The 22,388-nt window shown below is 38.8% G+C and overlaps 1 protein-coding gene across 4 annotated transcripts in view; it reads right to left on the bottom strand.

The window, feature by feature from the left end:
* Nucleotides 1-3,432: 3,432 nt before the first annotated feature.
* The window catches only part of LOC123767427 (mitogen-activated protein kinase kinase kinase 7), a 685,923-nt gene continuing 666,967 nt past the window's right edge, over nt 3,433-22,388 (bottom strand). For all 4 annotated transcript variants that reach the window (XM_069313063.1, XM_069313064.1, XM_069313065.1 and 1 more), the window contains 2 exons: nt 16,698-16,850; nt 3,433-4,588 (listed from right to left, as the gene is read on the bottom strand). In XM_069313063.1, coding sequence (XP_069169164.1) covers nt 4,442-4,588; nt 16,698-16,850 — 300 coding nt within the window. In that variant the 3' untranslated portion in view covers nt 3,433-4,441. The remainder of the gene's footprint in view (nt 4,589-16,697; nt 16,851-22,388) is intronic.

Below are 22,388 nucleotides of genomic sequence, written 5' to 3'. Positions count from 1 at the left end.
TACCCAACACGAGAACAGCCGTACCCAGCACGAGAACAGCCGTACCCAGCACGAGAACAGCCATACCCAGCAAGAGAACAGCCGTACCAACCACAAGAACAGCCGTACCCAGCAAGAGAACAGCCGTACCAAGCACGAGAACAGCCATACCCAGCACGAGAACAGCCATACCCAGCACGAGAACAGCCATACACAGCAAGAGAACAGCTGTACCATGCATGAGAACAGCCGTACACAGCACCAGAACAGCTATACCAAGCAAGAGAACAGCCGTACCAAGCACAAGAACAGCCGAACCCAGCACGAGAACAGCCGTATCCCAGCACGAGAACAGCCGTACCCAGCATGAGCACAGCTGTACCCAGCATTGGTACAACAGCCGTACCTAGCACGAGCACAGTTGTACTCAGCACTGGTACAACAGCAGCCAGCACCAACTCAGAAGCAGCTGAACCCACAGGAGCAGCGAGCACCAGCAAAGCTGATGCAAATATCTAAAAACATTGTGTGCAGCGTGAACAGTTAGAACAAGTGTTAAATTTATGTGTACACAGTGTTAAAATTAAAGTTGCAGTAATTTTAGTCTACAATAGTTTTCATAACCAGTATTGTAGTACTCAATATACAGCAGAACTACTTTTAATCAACACAGTGCTAACGGCATAATGCACTGCAGTACGTATTTACTGAAGAGCATTCACAACTTCACGAAACTTCAAGCTGGACATAACTTCAACAATAAAGTAAATTTATTAATTACAGTATTTTTTAGTAGAGAAGTAATATATAAGTACAGTATGTAATATGATAATGCATTTTTATTGTGTACAAGAAAAAAAAAAGACACCGACACAAACGCCTCCTGAAGGTCACCTCTTGCAACAAATCCAACGCTCCAACAAACTGGGGTTGGTCCCATATAGCACGCTGAATCGAGGTTGTACTGTGTATATATATATATATATATATATATATATATATATATATATATATATATATATATATATATATATATATATATATATATATATATATATATATATATATATATATATATGTCGTACCTAGTAGCCAGAACGCACTTCTCAGCCTACTATGCAAGGCCCGATTTGCCTAATAAGCCAAGTTTTCATGAATTAATTGTTTTACAACTACCTAACCTAACCTAACCTAACTTTTTCGGCCACCTAACCTAACCTAACCTATTAAGATAGGTTAGGTAGGGTTGGTTAGGTTCGGTCATATATCTACGTTAATTTTAACTCCAATAAGAAAAAATTGACCTCATACATAATGAAATGGGTAGCTTTATCATTTCATAAGAAAAAAATTAGAGAAAATATATTAATTCAGGAAAACTTGGCTTATTAGGCAAATCGGGTCTTGCATAGTAGGCCGAGAAGTGCGTTCTGGCTACTAGGTACGACATATATATATATATATATATATATATATATATATATATATATATATATATATATATATATATATATATATATATATATATATATATATATATATATATTGTGTGTGTGTATAAATCCCATGTTTTCATTAATAAGCCTAGATATATGCAGCATTGTGCTGCTACCGCATTCTATATGAAGAATTACAAAGTGTAAATAAAAAAGAAGCTACAAGTTTATCTCATATCTGCACCTCACAGGCTTCACGAAAAAATGTACACATAATGAATAGAATGACAATGGAGAGTTGAAAACAATGTATAATTACAAAGGAAAATTCAAACAGGAAATTACTTTAGCACTTCCGTGTAAATCAACACATCAACCAAAGTATATTATGACGTGTTGATTATCATGAAAGTGCTTAAGTAATTTCCTGTTTGATTTTTCCTTCGTGGTTATACATTGTTCTATGTATATATTTTCAGATTATAATTCGTAATATGTAAATATCTCAGAGTGAAATAATGTACCTTTGTATTTTTTATTTTACAACACTTTTTTTTAATGAGAAAATTATATCTTCTTGTATATAAATGAGTAAATAAATTCGTTTGTTTAATTCTAATGCTTGTAGGCGAGAACAGTTGTGAACGCCAGCTAGCGCACAAGTACATGAGCGCCCAAAATACTTTTACACAAAAGACATGTACAGACAGGCGTGTGGCTTCTGACTTCTTTTTTATTGATTAATATTAAATATTAGGCGCTTACCTATAATAGTTATCATTTTATACAAGCATAGCTATCACATAATAAATATAAAAGGAGTTTATCCAAAAACTGACAAAAGTGTTGTGCTTTGTGCGTTATATCGTGTTTGTGGGCATTCAGGATGTGTTGTGTTTATGCTGGCGGGCGGCATCCTTACCAAGCCCGGATTATGTCTATTACATCACTAAACATCAGTTAATAACTATATGCCTGTTAAGTAGAACATTTTAAATGTTAGTAGCATTATATTGTCGTTTTAATATGGAACACGTACACATATGCGAAACGTCCAAAGCTGGTGTCCGAAGTGGTAAATATATTAGTGTGCGATGTTGTCAATGTACAGTGTGTCTTGACACAGAGTGTCAAATCAAGTCAAGTCTTGACACTGAGTGTCAAGTCACTTCATACTTCAGTAAGTCACTTCATACACAAGACAATTCGCCAACGGATCTTGAAACCTAATTAACTTAACTCAACTCATCGTAATCTAACTTGACACAAACCAACCTACCCTAAACCAACTGAGCCCAATACAATTTAACCTAAGCTAATGCATTCTAGCCTAACTATACATGCAATTTTAACAAAAAGAAAACAAGCTTTGTCAAACTGTCTTATGTACAAAATGACCACATCCTAAGAAGTGCCAATCTGGTGCCTTCTGCTTGTCAAGTGATGTCCGGTTGCTCCTCAATTGGTTAATCAACGTAGCACGCAGTCGATTGTTTGACCATCTCTCATCTGGGATACCTGATGTCTTTGCCTGCCTCTTCTGATGCCAAACTCACTCCTCTATGATGGCACTCTCTTCACCCATCATATCAAATATGACTGACTAGGCCAACCCCTCCCCCTCCCCCCCCCAAAGGAAAAAAATTGTTTTTTCCATCTTATTTCAAAACTATGCATCCTGCCTCTTCATAAATTTAACAAAACATTTCTTGGGCCATCTTACACATGTACAAGTTAGTACAGTATATCATTTAATATAATTGAACCAAAGACTTCTAGTTTGACTTTTTCAATGTGGATTTAGCTTTAAGATGAAAAATTGCACTGAATGAAAAAATACATGCCAGAATAATGTACTTATTAAAATGTGTTTAGTAAATACGAAAAGATTTGATAGACATAGCAGTTGCCTGGATTTGTATGATTTATCATTATTGTAGCATTTATGCTTTAGAAGTTTAATTAAAATTTACACAATTTCAGGTATCTAGAAATTCTTAAAAAATGAAACAATAAAAAAGTTTAAACACTTTTACTTGTAATAAACATATAAAATACATATTTATATTTACATATATTACAACAAATATATCAGTACTGCTATATATTAGATCATCTAAGTATTACATCAACATACAATTACAATTGTAAAAAATTGTAAATTACTGTATATATAAGAGCTGCATGAACACATACAAATGAACATTCACACGTAACATTACTGCTATACTTCAACTTGTGAAGTATCAGCTACCCGGTAATGATGCACAATGTATCCAGAGTTTTAATCGTGTTGAATGGAATAATGGACCATCAGTGATGACATACTGCAATGTGGTTTCTTTAGACATGTACATCAAGCTTCCTCAAGGAAATGAATCCAACAGTACAACTAAATTCTGGAAATTGACTCCTGACATCTATGATTACCAAAATGTTCCTGACTGCAACCATGTGATCACAGAAAATTATTTTTGGATTGATAATTTGTTATTGCCATATACTGTATGTACATTAGTTAACACAATATAATTCAAGACTAGGATTTCTTGCAACTACAAAATGCGCAACTTTATATTCTCTGTTATTACAGAAGCCTTTTTGCTAATCCTGTAATAAAGGAACAGTAAACCATATCATGAAAAAAGTGCAAGATACGACTAAAACAAATTACATATTAACCTAGAACAACTGGCTTGCAATTCACAAATATAAGTTCCCCCTACAGTACTAATAAAAACAGCACACATGTAAATCTGAAAACATAATTCAATAATTTCTAATATTAGTTCGGAGAGCAGTCAATCCTCCAAACGATTTGACAAAGATCACTTGTTTCTAGTTTCGTTGTTGGGCTTGCTGCACTGTTTTTCTTTTTTTAAATTAATCAATAATGCATGAGGATCAGACAGTTCTCTATCTTAGAAGAGGAATCATTCTAAGGTGCACATAATGCATCTATTTAACTTGCACTGTCCTGTTTTCCCACAGATCACAGCCTGGATATTTCTGGAAGAAGAGTAGCATTATGGGGGTGCTAGAGGGAGATGGTGGTCAAGGCCCACATCATTGCCATCATCCTGTTGCTCCTGTTGTTTCTGCTGCTCTTCCTGTCGGGTACGAATTTGTTCCAACTGTTGTCTCAGTCTGCTGTGAGTATGACGTAAACTTTCCTGAAATTAAAGACAGCCAAGTATTCATAATCCATGTATGATGCCACTACTAACGCCCAGCATGCCTACATAATATTAAATTATAATTAGCAAGCATTACATCTTACACAACTTTTAAATACAATAAAATGCAAATACAGTGGAGCCTCGATTAACGAATTTAATTCGTTCCGGCACCGAGCTCGTCATGTGAAACGCTTGTCTTTCGCATCAAATTTCCCCATTTAAAATAATGGAAATAAAATTAATTTGTTCTACTACCGAAAAACATCAATATGACATTCAATTTTTAAAATAATAGAGCAGCCTACCTGACATACACTGAATGAACCTTTTTGAGATCTGTTCTTTTTTCAAATTTTTTAATTTTTTTCTAAAAAAAAAAAAAAAAGTCAATGCTTTGCAAGATTACAGCAGTCACCCCTTTACATCCCAGCTTCAGTAGCATCTTTACAAAAAACAGTCATTTATTTGCATTGTTGGAGGTGTCAGAATTTGCGAAAACCAGTGGGAACGTTAGGAAGCACCACATGGTTTTCTCGTTAACAGAGCGGAAGCTCGTCAATCCAGACAAATTTTCGGTGAGTGGCTCGCTCATTACTCGAAATGCTCGTAGATGGGGACACTTGTCACTCGAGGTTCCACTGTATTTAATCTGTTATACATACACTTTACTCGTGCATAAATCAGAACTTTGAAGAAGAATTTATTCCGTAGAAAAAGTCTGACTTATTGATAAGACTTACCACTACACCAGTGGGTGCAGGAGAAGACAACATTTCACTTTTGTTAACAGAATCAGAGCTTTTCCTTCCAATAGCTCATCTTAAATCTTACTCTACTAATGATCGCTGGAGTACAACCTACCAATTGGTTGTACAATAATTTCCATTACTCATTTCCAGATCCTCCATTACTGCTGGGTGAACAGGAGTGAACAGTTTAGAATCAGCACCCAGTTGACTCCTTATCTTGGGCTTGAACCAGTTTTTCTGGGGAGAGACCCTTGAGGCTCTCCGTTATCACCGATTCAGTGCCATTCTACTAGAGCAATCAGTCGCTAAGTTCTATTGGCCTACCAGCGACCACGAGCCAGAACCTGATCCCCCCTCAAAGAGGCATGGAGAGTGATGGTCTATGAACACTTTATATTTAGGGATATACCCATAACATGCGAAATAATTAGAAAGAACATTGACAAACTTAAAGACTCAAAAGCCCCAGGTGTGGCTGGAATCCAATCCAAAGTCTTAAAGGAACTGGTAGAAGAACGCTGCATGCCACTGACACTACTTTTCACAAAATCTCTGGACCAAGGAAATAGTCCAAAAGTCCCCATTGATTGGAAATATGCAAATGTCACCACTATTTAAAAAAAAAACAGCGTTGAATGTTGAGGGAGGGAGAAAGTAGCAGCCAGTGGCAGGCTGCCACTGGCACTGCCACTCGGCATGCCAACTTAGTGGTTCGTTATGGTGAACACGAATGTAGATACTTATATATAACGTCTGTATATAGTGAATAAAAGCAAAAACAGTATGGTGGGAGGAGAATGTGGGCGAGTGAGGTGTTGAGGGAGGGAGTGAGTGGCTGGCTGGTGTATGGCAGTCGCTCCTCGTTACTTTTTGACTCATAAAAGCTACTTAGTGGTTCGTTATGGTGAACAAAACATGCAGATACTTATATATAACCTGTGTATATAGTGTAATAACTGACAAAGTATTTGTTCACTGTTTGATGAACATAATTGAATCAACAATATGCACACCATATTTTTGAGTACAGTGATGATTCACTCATTTTATTATATAAATATATCACACTACACACTATTGAATAATATTACAGCAAAAAAACTACGAAAAATCAATCAGAGACATTGAAATAATTAGGTAATTATCTCTTTGTGGCAACTCCGGCCTGACAGCTGGCGAGCAACAGACTGCCTGGGACGCACGCAGAATCAGCGCCTGTTTTTTGCCAGACTTCCCCGCCCTATAGTGGAAAATATATGCCACTTACGATTTTTTTTATTATTTTTCCCATGATCAGTGAACACAAATTAACAGGTTTAGAAGAAAAAATAATATTTTTTTTTAGTATGCACCTGTGAGTGACACATGCTAAATAGCAAGGCGCCATACAAGGGGTTAAAAGAGGATACGACCGTGCGGAGCACCTGAGTAGGTGAGCTCATTAAGCCCCCTTGCTCAGGTGAGCACAGGTACGTAGTCCTCAAGGTATGTGGGGGGGGGTGGTTCCCCGGGTGTATGGGGCGTGGCGGTGCGAGGCGGAGCGTGCCGTCCGGCCAGGCGTTACTTGAGAGAGGGTCATGTTGGGGTAGGGGCGGGAGGCTATGTGGTTGTATGCAGTCATGTAGAGAGAGTAAAGGAAGAGGAATGTTGAAGAGGAGAGGAATAGTAGTAGAAGATTACAGTATGTATGAGTATGCGCCTAGAGTTAATCCTGTGTGTAGATAGATAGATGTGAGTATGTAGGTTATGTTGAGGAGGGAGGGTCCCCCTCCCCTCTACCTGGCACGGATATGTTGAGGAGGGAGGGGGCTCCCCACTACCTGAGACGGTAGGAGACCAGGCTCTTAAGATGGGTATGGGATGGGAAAGGGAGGGGAACAGGTGGCAGCAGCTTTGTGTTTGATAGTGGAGACATTATTTTTCTTAAAGAATGTCTATTTTTATGTAAAGAAAAGAACCGTTTAACTTTTTCTCTCACCCAATCCTACACTTTCTTGATACCTGCTCGATGGGGTTCTGGGAGTTCTTCTACTCCCCAAGCCCGGCCCGAGGCTAGGCTCGACTTGTGAGAGTTTGGTCCACCAGGCTGTTGCTTGGAGCGGCCCGCAGGCCCACATACCCACCACAGCCCAGCTGATCCGGAACTTCTCTTAGAAAACGGTCCAGTGTTCTCTTGAAGATGTCTACGGTTGTTCCGGCAATATTTCTTATAGTCGCTGGGAGGACGTTGAACAACCGTGGACCTCTGATGTTTATACAGTGTTCTCTGATTATGCCTATGGCACCTCTGCTCTTCACTGGTTCAATCTTGCATTTTCTTCCATATCGTTCACTCCAGTACGTTGTTATTTTACTGTGTAGATTTGGGACCTGGCCCTCCAGTATTTTCCATGTGTATATTATTTGGTATCTCTCTCGTCTCCTTTCTAGAGAGTACATTTGGAGAGCTTTGAGATGGTCCCAATAATTTAGGTGTTTTATCTCGTCTATGCATGCCATATATGTTCTCTGTATGCCCTCTATTTCAGCAATCTCTCCTGCTCTGAAGGGGGAAGTGAGTACTGAGCAGTACTCGAGACGGGACAACACAAGTGACTTGAAGAGTGCAACCATTGTGATGGCATCCCTGGATTTGAAAGTTCTGGTAATCCATCCTATCATTTTTCTGGCTGACGCAATATTTGCTTGGTTATGCTCCCTAAACGTTAGATCGTCAAACATCATTATTCCCAAATCCTTGACATGCTGTTTTTCTATTATGGGAAGATTCGATTGTGTTTTGTACCCTGTATTATGTTTCAGATGCTCATTTTTGCCGTACCTGAGTACCTGAAATTTATTACTGTTAAACATCATGTTATTTTCTGCTGCCCAATCGAAAACTTTGTTGACATCTGTTTGTAATTTTTCAATGTCTTCAGCAAAGGTAATTTTCATGCTGATTTTTGTGTCATCTGCGAAGGATAACACGAAGCTATGACGTGTATTTTTGTCTATATCTGATTTGAGAATAAGGAACAGCAGTGGTGCAAGGACTGTACCTTGAGGTACAGAGCTTTTAACATCGCTTGGACTCGATTTTATTTGATTGACTGTTACTCTTTGTGTTCTGTTCGACAGGAATTTAGTATCCAGCATCCTACTTTTCCAGTTATTCCCATTGACCTCCGGGTAGATGGGACTCGATAGCCTGGGAAGGCAGCCCATCTAGGGGAAGGAAAACCCTGAATTTAAACCTCCGCTGCCTTGCGGCCATACCCCTTTTTGGGAAAGGCTTCAGGAGTCAACCTCGAGGAATAATCCGGAGATGGAGCCCCTAAGGCAGTTCGTTGTTGACGTCGACCTCGTTCTGGCAGCTCCTGCGACGTTGCTGGGACCATGTGTATTGGCATTTGCCTTTCTATTGGATAATTTCAGCAACGTGGAGAGGGGGGACTTGCTGCATGGGTAACAGCTTCTCCTCCATATCTACCTACACAGGCTTTGCGCCCTGTCAGGGCGCAACTCCATAGACTGAAGGATGCCTACTATTGGTGTGCTAAACACAGCCTCATACTGGCTTCTTAGAATTTCACTAATCTCTTTGTTGTCCTCTGTGTACGTAGTCCTCCGTGCGGCAAAAGTAGCGGTGTTTTGGAGAAGGTTTTGCCGTGGTTTTGGACATTATATGCATATACACCTGTAGGGAATTTCATTGCGAATACATTGATACCAAAATGAAAGACCTAGGACCACAATAGACGTAACAAAGTTGAAAACAGAATATTGTACCCATTTTATTGCTCTTTATTAGCGCTCACGGGGGTAACGTTCTGTCACTTTCTCTGTTTGCTGTGGGTAGTACGCCGGGCTTTTGGACTTTATATTTGCGATACTCCTGTAGGGAATTCTATTGCGAACACAATGATACCATAATGAAAGACCTAGGACGAGAATTGAGATGTCCAAAGTGTAGAGAGTGTACACATTTTATTGCTCCTGAGCGCTCCCGTGTAGCACGCTCTCATTTTCTCACTTTCTCGCTAGCTTTTGGGCTTTATATGCATTTAGTCCTGTAGAGAATTTCATTGTGAATACATTGATACCAAAATGAAAGACCTAGGACCAGAATTGAGGTAACAAAGTTGAAAACAGAATACCAATTTTATTGCTCTTTATTAGCGCTCACGTGGGTAACGGTTCGTCACTTTTCCTGTTTGCTGTGGGTGATACGCCGGGTTTTTGGATTTTATATTTGCATATACTCCTGTAGGGAATTCTATTGCGAACACAATGATACCAAAATGAAAGACCTAGGACGGGAATTGAGATGTCCAAAGTGAAGAGAGTGAAATGAAGAGAGAGCTCTTGCCCGCTCCTGAGTAAGAAACTCTCACTTTCTCGCCGGGCTTTTGGGATTTATATTCATTTAGTCCTGTAAAGAATTCTATTGCGAACACATTGATACCAAATTGAAAAACCTAGGATGAGAATTGAGATGACAAAGTTGAAAAAGGTATACACTTTTCAGAATTACCGCCCTCTCTAATGTAATGAGAGGCAGCTTGGGGTGACGCAGCTCTCTCTTTCTGGTAACCGCGGTCAGTTTTCATCACGTCGGCGGGTGGAGATCGCTGTTGTTTTTTATATTATATGCATATACTCCTGTTGGGAATTCTATTGCGAACACATTGATATCAAAATGAAAGACCTAACACGAGAATTGAGATGACAAAACTGAAAAAGAGTGTAAACATTTTATCACTCTTGTGCACTCCCGGGTAACTTTCTCTGTTAGTTTTGTAGTTTATATGCATTTAGACTTGTAGAGAATTCTATTGCGAACACATTGATACCAAATTGAAAATCTTAGGACGAGAATTGAGCTGACAAAGTTGAAAAAAGTATACACTTTTCAGAATTTACCCGCTCTCCCTCGCGCTCCTGCGGAATGCCCAAACCCACTCGGGGTAGTGGGGCGCTCGGGGGCCCAGAACGCCGAAGTGTTAAATTAATACTAAAGATTTGGACAAATTAAGTATAAAATTTACTTTGAAGTTTTTTTTTTGGGGGGGGGGAGTGTGGAATGGATTAATTCAATTCCCATTATTTCTTATGGGAAAATTTGTTTCGACTTATGATATTTCGACTTACGACTTACGTCTCTGGGAACGGATTACCATCATAAGTAGAGGCCCCACTGTATATTATTTGATATCTCTCTCATCTCCTTTCTAGTGAGTACATTTGGAGAGCTTTGAGACGATCCCAGTAATTTAGGTGCTTTATCCTGTCTATGCGTGCTGTATATGTGTGCTGTATTCCCTCTATTTCAGCAATCTCTCCTGCTCTGAAAGGGAAAGTGAGTACTGAGCAGTACTCAAGACGGGACAGCACAAGTGATTTGAATAGTATAACCATTGTGATGGCATCCATGGATTTAAAAGTTCTCGTAATCTCGTAATCCATCCTATCATTTTTCTAGCTGATGCAATACTTGCTTGGTTATGCTTCCTAAATGCTAGGTCGTCTGACATCATTATTCCCAAATCCTTGACATGTTGCTTTCCTACTATGGGCAGATTTGATTGTGTTTTGTACCCTATATCATGTTTATGGTTCTCATTTTTACTGTACCTGAGTACAGTACCTGGAATTTATCACTGTTAAACATCATGTTACTGTATTTTCTGCTGCCCAGTCGAAAACTTTATTAATATCTGTTTGTAGTTTTTCAATGTCTTCAGCAGAAGTAATTTTCATGCTGATTTTTGTGTCATCTGCAAAGGATGACACAAAGCTGTGATTTGTATTTTTGTCTATATCTGATATGAGAATTAGGAAAAGCAGTGGTGAAAGGACTGTACCCTGAGGTACAGATCTTTTAACTGTGCTTGGACTCTTATTTTATTTAATTGACTGTTACTCTCTGTGTTCTGTTCAACAGGAAATTGAGTATCCACCGTCCTACTCTACCAGTTATTCCCACTGACCTCATTTTGTGTGCTATCACTCCATGGCCACATTTGTCAAATGCCTTTGCAAAGTCTGTGTATACAACATCTGCATTTTGCTTTTCTTCTAAAGCTTCTGTGAATTTGTCATAGTGGTTGAGTAACTGTGACAGACAGGATCTTCCCGCTCTAAATCCATGTTGTCCTGGGTTGTGTAGCTCATTATTTTCCATGAAACTAGAAATTTGATTCCCAACCACTCTTTCAAAAACTTTTAATAAGTGTGATGTTAGTGCATCTGGTCTATAATTTTTTGCCAAATCTTTACTATCTCCTTGCACAGAGGAGCTATATCTGCAGATTTAAGTGTTGCTGGTACCTTCCCTGTATCCAGGCTCTTTCTCCACATTACGCTGAGCATTCCAGCTACTGGTACTTTACATTTCTTTATGAATATTGAATTCCACAAGTCAGAGGCTGAGTGTATGGGCATGTTGTCAATTTCTTTTTCAAAGTCTTCTGAGTTCGTGTTAATATCAGTTATATTATCTGCAGCTTGGATGTTATTCATAAAGAAGCTGTCTGGATCTTCAACGTTTATGTTTTTTATTAGTGTGCTAAACAATACCTCATACTGGCTTCTTAGAATTTCACTAATTTCTTTGTTGTCCTCTGTGTACGTACCTTTGGTTGTACTAATATTAGCTATAATATCTATACAATAGATCCAGGTAGCCGACGGAGCTCTCCCACCAAAAAGGAGCCCAAGCACTCCGAGCGGACTATCACCGAGCCCCAGGAACCCCAGACACACACACCATGGGGCAGAGAAGAAGCGTGTTTCTTCTACACCATGTAGAAGAGGCAGAGCCCTCTTCTACACTTCCCTTTGAAGAAAAGGCAGTGTCCAAGGGAAAGCCTTTTGCGAAGGAAGGTGGCTGGGATGAACTGGAAGCCTCGGCGTGAAGAAGGGGCGCAACCACCTCCACGCCTGATCGGAAGGGGTAGCCCCCGAAGACACCTGCACCTCATACCAAGCAAAACCCTGTTCTGACCCTGAAACTGCTATCGGTTTGGAGCTGGAAATCAGGGAGGGAGGAGCAGGGCGAACACGCCCACCAGGGAAGGAAACGGGGGTATGAACGGAACGAAAGGAGCAGTGAATAACGCCCCCCCAAATCCTGGTCCCAAAAACCCAAGCGTGGCAGCTCTGGGATCTCCAACCAGGCAACCAATCTAGCGCACTGCAAGGAAGAGAAGCGAGCTTGCAACGTAACCACAGCCTGAAACCTCTCTTCTTCAGATGAGGAATTGATAAACTGGAACACAAGCATGGAACAAGTCCCGCAAGACTCTGGATAGTAGGTGTCACTGACCCAACAACAGTATGGCGGAGGCAGAAAGGGTGATCTTCTTCCTGAGGCAGGAGCGAAGAACAACCATCAACATCGTACGAGGCGAAAGTGGACTCGGACGGATCCACGTTACCATCCAAGACCACAAGGGTTTTCCATATCCTACAGGGGTACGTTATTTCTATGGGAAGCCCAGGCATTGAAGCCAGCTAAGCCGGTAGATTCCCTACTTTTATACAAGCAAACCGGCCACAAGCAGCAGGAGTGACACCTTGGGGGCAAAGGAGGAGGAAAACCAACATAACCTAGATAAACCTAATAAGCCACTAAAATCGAACTCCTCCATCCATGAAAAAAAATTCTGAAAATGAAACAGAAAAAGAACCCAAAACGGTACCCCATGCAAACTAGCAGTCAGAGAGAAATATCAGCTGTTGCATAGATGGCAGACTATGCCAGCCACATGGCCCCCCCCCCTCCAGCCAATAACACTCCTCTACCTGGGGCAGGACAGAAAACCTAAGACCCCCGACTGACCCCAAAGGCGATGAATACGAAAAGCGATGCAGCCCCTAACGGAGAGTGAATCCCAAACGTCCAGGGAAGGAAACACTGACACGCAAGGGTACTACTTACAGAGCACTCTGGGAAGGTAACCCAGAGCACATGCAGCTCAAAGCACAAAGAACACCTGGCCAAAACCACACACAGCTTGAACAGCCACACAGGGCAAAACCAGGACAGGAACACGAGGCCAGAGGTGACATCTGACTGCCAGCACATCAGCGAATAACTGAGGTGGTCTCCTTGATCTGCTTGATGGGGTTGTGGGAGTTCTTCTACTCCCCAAGCCCGGCCCGAGGCCAGGCTTGACTTGTGAGAGTTTGGTCCACCAGGCTGTTGCTAGGAGTGGCCCGCAGGCCCACATATCCATCACAGCCCGGTTGGTCCGGCATGCCTTGAAGAAAACAATCTAGTTTTCTCTTGAAGATGTCCACGGTTGTTCCCGCAATATTTCTGATGCTCGCTGGTAGGACGTTGAACAACCGCGGACCTCTGATGTTTATAGTGCTCTCTGATTGTGCCTATGGCATCTCTGCTCTTCACTGGTTCTATTCTGCATTTTCTTCCATATCGTTCACTCCAGTACGTTGTTATTTTACTGTGCAGATTTGGGACCTGTCCCTCCAATATTTTCCATGTGTATATTATTTGGTATCTCTCTCGTCTCCTTTCTAATGAGTACATTTGGAGAGCTTTGAGATAATCCCAATAATTTAGGTGCTTTATCTCGTTTATGTGTGCCGTATATGTTCTCTGTATTCCCTCTATTTCAGCAATCTCTCCTGCTCTGAAGGGGGAAATGAGTACTGAGCAGTACTCAAGATGGAACAACACAAGTGATTTGAAGAGTACAACCATTGTGATGGGATCTCTGGACTTGAAGGTTCTCGTAATCCATCCTATCATTTTTCTGGCTGACGCAATACTTGCTTGGTTATGCTCCCTAAACGTTAGGTCGTCGGACATCATTATTCCCAAATCCTTGACATGCTGTTTTCCTACTATGGGCAGATTCGATTGTGTTTTGTACCCTGTATTATGTTTCAGATCCTCATTTTTGCCGTATCTAAGTACCTGGACTTTATCACTGATAAACATCATGTTATTTTCTGCTGTCCAGTCGAAAAACTTTGTTAAGGTCTGTTTGTAGTTTTTCAATGTCTTCAGCAGAGGTAATTTTCATGCTGATTTTTGTATCATCTGCAAAGGATGACACGAAGCTGTGACTTGTATATTTGTCTATATATGATACGAGAATAAGGAACAGCACTGGTGCAAGGATTGTACCTTGAGGTCAAGGTAAGGTAAGGTTGAGGTACAGAGCTTTTAACTGCGCTCGGACTCGATTTTACTTGATTGACTGTTACTCTCTGTGTTCTGTTCGACAGGAAATTGAGTATCCAGTGTCCTACTTTACCAGTTATACCCATTGATCTCATTTTGTGTGCAATCACTCCATGGTCACATTTGTCGAATGCCTTTGCAAAGCCCGTGTATACAACATCTGCATTCTGTTTTTCTTCTAATGCTCAGTGATTTTGTCATAATGGTCATGTAGTTGTGAGAGGCATGATCTTCCCGCTCTAAATCCATGTTGGCCTGGATTGTGGAGGTCATTGGTTTCCATGAATCTAGTGACCTGACTCCTAATCACTCTCTCAAATACTTTTATTATGTGGGACGTTAGTGCAACTGGTCTATAATTCTTTGCCAATGCTTTGCTACCTCTCTTATGTAGAGGGGCTATGTCTGCTGCTTTCAGCGAATCTGGTATCTTTCCCATGTCCAAGCTCTTCCTCCACACTATACTGAGTACCTGTGCTACTGGCACTTTGCATTTCTTTATTGACTTCCATGAGTCTGGAACCAGGGCTGAGTGCATGGGCATATTGTCAATTTCTCTTTCAAAATCTGCTACGCTCGTGTTGATATCAGTTATATTTACAGGTGTTTGGATATCACTCATAAAGAAATTGTCCAAATCTTCCACTTTCATGCTGTGTATCGGAGTGCTAAACATGTCCTCATAATGCTATTTTAGGATTTCACTAATTTCTGTCACCCACAGTGTATGAACCTTCACTAGTACGAATAGGTCCAATACTGGCAGTGGTTTTTACTTTTAATTTAGCATATGTGAAGAAATATTTTGGGTTTTTCTTTATGTCTTGAATTGCTTTCTGTTCTAATTGCCTTTCTCCAGTCTGATAGGAATGCTTCAGTCTCAGTGAATTCCTCAATTGTTGCATTTGGCGGTTTGTATATTAAAATAATAAGTAGATTAATATTTTCTACCATGATTCCAAGTACCTCTACCACCTCATTGGATGAGTACCTCTACCACCTCATTGGATGAGTACCTCTACCACCTCATTGGACGAGAATGATGAGGGCCCCCTCCCCATTGGCAGGTGGTGGGGGGTTGCATTAACAAGCGGGAGTGCTCGTTGACAACAAGGTTTCCAAATTTCTTCTTTTTAGCCGAAGGTTCTTGGTCTTCGGCCTGTAGGTTCCAATTTCCTGGCTAGTTGTTTGTTTTGGTTCACTTATATTTCTGGGTACATGTCCCCCATCGATGACGGAATATGACATAAATTAAATGTAAAGTGCTCATACATCATTGCTCCCTGCACCTCTCTGAGAGGGCCAGGTTCTGGCTCGTGGTCCCCGGTAGGCCTAAGAACTCCAAGTGACTGATGACCCTAAAATTATATTGCACATATCAGTTAGGATACCTTCAGGGATCCAATGGGGGCTCCCCCCAGAAAGTACAACAAAAGACCACAATTTTAAATACAGTATCTGAAAATAACCATGCAGGAAAAAAAGTTCAAAACAGTACTTCTTTATAATGAAAGATCTATGGAAAAGTTCCAAGAGGACATAATAAGTGCCAGAATCACTGGAAGCTTTCAAAATATTTATTAAAAACTAAATTAAATATGAGACATTACAATCATAGCTCTCTTGGCATAACCACAAATAGGTAATCGTGTGCATAAAGCTAGAAGACATAAGAGAAAGAGGAAATATGATCAATACAAACAAATTAGTAACAGGAATCGACAACATATACAAACAAGAATTTTTTAAACCTGTAACTGCAAGAAGAGGTCACAGATTCAAGCTAAAGAAACAAAGATGTCAAAAAAAATGTGAAAGTTTTATTCTGCAAACAGAGTAGTAAATAGTTGGAACAAGTTAGGTGAGAAGGTGATGGATGCCAAAACCGTCAGTAATTTCAGAGTACTAGGAAGATGGGACACCTTGAGCATAGCTCTCATCCTGTAACTACACTTAGGTAATTATACATTCAAATAGATGCATATTCTTCAGTGTTCACATCTCTATCTATGAGATCCCATAGATACTACTATATCTATGGGATCAATCAATGTGGCCCTGCACCAAGTATCTTGTTCATGTGTATCTAAGAATAGAAATGAACTGTCCCGTGGCATAGCACAAAAACCACTTCAAAATGCTTTATAAAGAATCATACCCTCTTGCTCTCCAGCTCTCGGATCTTGTCTTGATATCGCTGATTTCCCAACTGCTCCACTTTCTCAGCTTGTGACAGTTTATTCTCCAGAGTACTTTTGCGCTTTCTTAAGTTGAAGATCTCTTGCTGTAAGACCAAGTATTTCCGCGCCATCTGTAGGAATTCAAATGGTTTTGTGAGAGAAACTAATCTTCAAATTACAAGACATAGAAGGTAAAAAGATTGGAAGGCAGAACAAGGAGAAGTAGAGAAATAGCATGAAAGACATTATTACCAAGAGGGAAGCACTAGGCTAAAGAAAGGACAAAACAGAAGAAAATCTGGACAAAGAAGGGAAGAATTTATAACAAAGAAAATGGAGAAGAGCTAAGAATGGCAATAAAATAAGAAGAGGTAAGGGAGATAAACAGAAGAAAGTGAAAAAAAGAAAAGGGAAGAGGAAACCAAAATGGGGAAAAGAACAAGGGAAACAAAATAATGCAATGCTGCCTGCCTGAAATACCACATTAATTGATATGACTGTACAGTATTCTACAGTGTGCAGATGATTATCTGAAGCCTTCCCACAAGTATGGTATATACAGTATTGTAATATAACACTTGCACCTTACAGTCATACTGATTCATTTGTTTTTGTCCTATTTGGCAAATAGGACACTGGGATTTATTAATCGAAGCGTTAGTAACAAGACACCTGGTGTTGTTCTTCAGCTATATCGTGCTCTGGTTAGGCTCCATTTAGATTGTGCAGTTCAGTTTTGGTCGCCAAACTATAGAATGGATATAAATTCACTTGAACGTTTCCAGTGGAGGATGACAAAGTTAATTACCCAAATTAGAAAACTTTCATATGAAGAAAGATTAACAAAACTTAAATTGCATTCACTGGAAAGGCGAAGAGTTAGGGGTGACATGATAGAGGTTTACAAGTGGATGAATTGACATAACAAAGGGGATATTAATAGGGTATTAAAAGTATCAACACAAGACTGAACACGAAACAATGGGTATAAATTGGATAAGTTTAGATTTAGGAAAGACTCGGGTAAATACTGGTTCGGTCACAGGGTTGTTGATTTGTGGAATCAATTACCGCTTAACGTGATAGAGGTGGGGTCCCTCAATTGTTTCAAGCATGTGTTGGATATGTATATGAGTGGGATTGTGTAGTTATAAATAGGAGCTGCCTCATATGGGCCAACAGGCCTTCTGCAGTTACTTTTGATCTTATGTTCTTATTTCAAAACCCTATTTAGATCAATTTGAAGTGATAGTGAATCTTCTCCCGTGTTTATTTCCCTACCGATTTGTGCATCATCGGCAAATTTGTAAATGTTGCCGCTCAAACCTGAATCTAAATCATTTATATATATTAGTCCACTTATCGTATTAGTCCAGTCCATCTTACCACTACACCAGTCTCCGTGGTGTAGTGGTAAAACACTCACCTGGCGTTCCGCGAGCGCTTTGTCATGGGTTCGTATCCTTGCCGGGAAGGATTTACTGGGCACAAATCCTTAACTGTAGCCTCTGTTTAACTCAACAGTAAAATGGGTACTGGGTTGTAAAAACGATTCTTCGTGGGGGTCGTATTCCAGGGACTATAGGATTAAGGACTTGCCCGAAACGCTACGAGTACTAGTGGCTGTACAAGAATGTAACAACTCTTGTATATATGCCAAAAAAAAATATATATATATATATATATATATATATATATATATATATATATATATATATATATATATATATATATATATATATATATATATATATATATGTCGTACCTAGTAGCCAGAACGCACTTCTCGGTCTACTATGCAAGGCCTGATTTGCCTAATAGGCCGGGTGATTTTCTTTATTTTCAAATTTGTTTTTCCAATTGGTTTATTTGAAATAGTATTAATATATTATATTAGGAACATAAATTCTTGACTTAGTTATGTTAGTTTAGGTTACGTAAAGATAGGTTAGGTTAGGTAGGGTTGGTTACATTGGGTCATATATCTACGTTTGTTTTAACTCAAATTTAAACAAATTAACATATACATAATGAAATGGACAGATTTATCAATTTCATAGGAAAAAATTTAGAAAAATATATAAATTCCGGAAAACTTGGCTTATTAGGCAAATCGGGCCTTGCATAGTAGGCCGAGTACGATGTTCTGGCTACTAGGTACAACATATATATATATATATATGTCGTACCTAGTAGCCAGAACTCACTTGTCAGCCTACTATGCAAGGCCCGATTTGCCTAATAAGCCAAGTTTTCATGAATTAATTGTTTTTCGACTACCTAACCTACCTAACCTAACCTAACCTAACTTTTTCGGCTACCTAACCGAACCTAACCTATAAAGATAGGTTAGGTTAGGTTAGGTAGGGTTGGTTAGGTTTGGTCATATATCTACGTTAATTTTAACTCCAATAAAAAAAAATTGACCTCATACATAATGAAATTGGTAGCTTTATCATTTCATAAGAAAAAAATTAGAGAAAATATATTCATTCAGGAAAACTTGGCTCATTAGGCAAATCGGGCCTTGCATAGTAGGCTGAGAAGTGCGTTCTGGCTACTAGGTACGACATATATATATATATATATATATATATATATATATATATATATATATATATATATATATATATATATATATATATATATATATGTCGTACCTAGTAGCCAGAACTCACTTCTCAGCCTATTATGCAAGGCCCGATTTGCCTAATAAGCCAAGTTTTCATGAATTAATTGTTTTTCGACTACCTAACCTACCTAACCTAACCTAACCTACCTTTTTGGTAAAAAGGTAGGTTTTTTGATTATGTATGAGGTAATTTTTTTTTATTGGAGTTAAAATTAACGTAGATATATGACCGAACCTAACCAACCCTACCTAACCTAACCCAACCAATCTTTATTGGTTAGGTTAAGTTAGGTAGCCGAAAAAGTTAGGTTATGTTAGGTTAGGTGGGTTAGGTAGTCGAAAAACCATTAATTCTTGAAAACTTGGCTTATTAGGCAAATCGGGCCTTGCATAGTAGGCTGAGAAGTGCGTTCTGGCTACTAGGTATGACATACAGTGGAACCTCTATTAACGAGTTTAATCCGTTCTGGCACCGAGCTCGTTACCTGGAAAACTCGTCTTAAGAAACAAATTTCCCCATTTAAAATAAAGGAAATAAATTTAATCCGTTCCACTCCCAAAAACATCCATTCTTGTATGACTTTTTTATGTAAATATAATACTGCACATGTAAATATAAATGTTTTGTTGTAGTGTTTTAATGTTTACTTTACCTTATGAAGAGTAGTTGCTGGCTTGAGGGAGACGATGGAGAGGTGGAAAGGAGGAGAGGGGTTATGGTGTGGAAGGAGAATCCACCTCTGAGTCAGGCGGACTCTCTCTTCTTGGGAATTTCACTCAAATTTCACTTCAAATGTCACACAAGGATGCGTTAGACCAGCACCAAATAAAAAACTATGTTGATTACACTCGTTGTGTCAACAATATAATAGTCATACCACAAAGATACAATACAATGCCGTTTTCTCAAATAGGCAATGTGGTTATTAAAGAAAACGGAAATTTCATGGCAAACATGTATACAATCCCCAAGTCGATCGGATAAGAATTGGATTTTATAGAAATATTTGCTCAAATGATGCTTCAGCGCGGTGTTTGGGTGCATTCAAGAGAAAAAAGTGTGTCACGTTCAAGCGACATAACTTTCATAAAGTGTTATCACAAAGTGATAAATTAATTAAACATTTTCACACACCGGGTTGTCACTGCTTTATCAGGGCAGCTTTTCCAAGAATGCATTCACCTTTTCAAACATTCCAAACACTTCCCTGATCTCAGTGGAAGAGGCAGCATCCTCCCTTACCTCTTCATTCCCTTACTAATGGTGTAAATTGTTGATGAGGACCTGCCATACTTCCTTGTGAGATCACTCACACAGACACCACACTCATGCTTTGCTATAATTTCCTTCTTTAAATCCACAGTAATTGTGTCTTTCTTCCTCTTGACAACACTATCTTTAGCAAGCAGCTTCTTTGGAGACATCGTGTTACAAATTGTAGTCACAAAACCACTAAAAACCCAAAGAAAAGCTCAAATAAATCCAGAGGGATGCTTGTCGTGTGAGATACAACAACAACACTGGCGTCGGAGGCGTCCGAGAATTTGCGAGAACCCGCGAGACGCTAGGAAGCGCCATGTGGTTTCACTCGTTAATAGAGGCGAGCTCGTCAATAGAGACAAATTTGCTGCAAGTGGCTTGCTCGTTACTGGAAAAACTCGTTAATAGAGCCACTCGTTAATAGAGGTTCCACTGTGTGTATGTGTATATGTATGTATGTATGTATGTATGTATGTATGTATGTGTATGTATATATATATATATATATATATATATATATATATATATATATATATATATATATATATATATATATATATATATATATATATATATATATATATATATATATATATATATATATATATATATATATATATATATATATATATATATATATATATATATATATATATATATATATATATATATATATATATATATATATATATATATATATATATATATATATATATATATATATATATATATATATATATATATATATATATATATATATATATATATATATATATATATATATATATATATATATATATATATATATATATATATAAAAACATCAAAGGTCCCAGGACAGAGCCTTGAGGCACTCCACTTACAACATTTTCCAACTCTGCCTTAACCCCATTTATACTAACTCTGTTTCATTTTTTTCTACCACAAACGTGGCCACACAGTTACAATGTTAACCAGCATATATACATTTTCTTCTGTCCTCCATGGACAGGGTTAGACATGTGTTAAACATATAGTTCAAGGGTTTATTGAACAATCAACCACAGAAGGTGATTTGGTGCTTTTAAAATGCTAAGGTAACCTACATACGTAAATACATAGATACACAGATTTACGTATGCCCTACATAAAGTGTTCGATGTGTCTTTTACATAGTGTCATTAATGTGCATTTACAAAGGTGAAATGTAATTCTGATCAGCTTCCATATATATACTTTATACACATACATATATATACACACACATGCATTCACATACATTTGCCTCTTTTACTCTGACATGGTGAGATAGCTGATAGAGAAACTAGTGTGCAATTAAGCACTTAATCACTGAAGGTGATTAAGGTGCTTTTACAAGCTCAGGTTATATAGTTACATCACATACATACATTGTATAATTGATACATTACATGGTTAATCTTGGGTACAAGTCCAATATATCATCAAGTGTTCCAGTACTCATATAGTAATTACACAGTTCAGCATACCTTAGCCCAGGAGGGCAAAAGTCAGTCAATATGGGACATTCTACAAAATAATGTTCAAGAGAGTGCATGTTTTCTCTTTCACAAAGTTGACACATTGTGTACTCGACATTTCTTTTGGTATAGCCATGCCCTAATCTAACTTAATATAGCACCCCAATACCATGAGCCTCTATTATTCAGTCTATCATGTGGCACTGTATCAAAATCTTTGCAAAAGTCAAGATAGATAACATCACAATCCTTACCACTATCAACTGCCTGCTTGATACCTGCTGTATGGGGTTCTGGG

The sequence above is a fragment of the Procambarus clarkii genome, chromosome 74 (genome assembly GCF_040958095.1).
Source record: "Procambarus clarkii isolate CNS0578487 chromosome 74, FALCON_Pclarkii_2.0, whole genome shotgun sequence".
In the NCBI taxonomy this organism is placed as follows: domain Eukaryota; kingdom Metazoa; phylum Arthropoda; class Malacostraca; order Decapoda; family Cambaridae; genus Procambarus; species Procambarus clarkii.
Note: the sequence above shows the minus strand (reverse complement) of the source record. Positions and strands in the feature narration are given on the sequence as shown.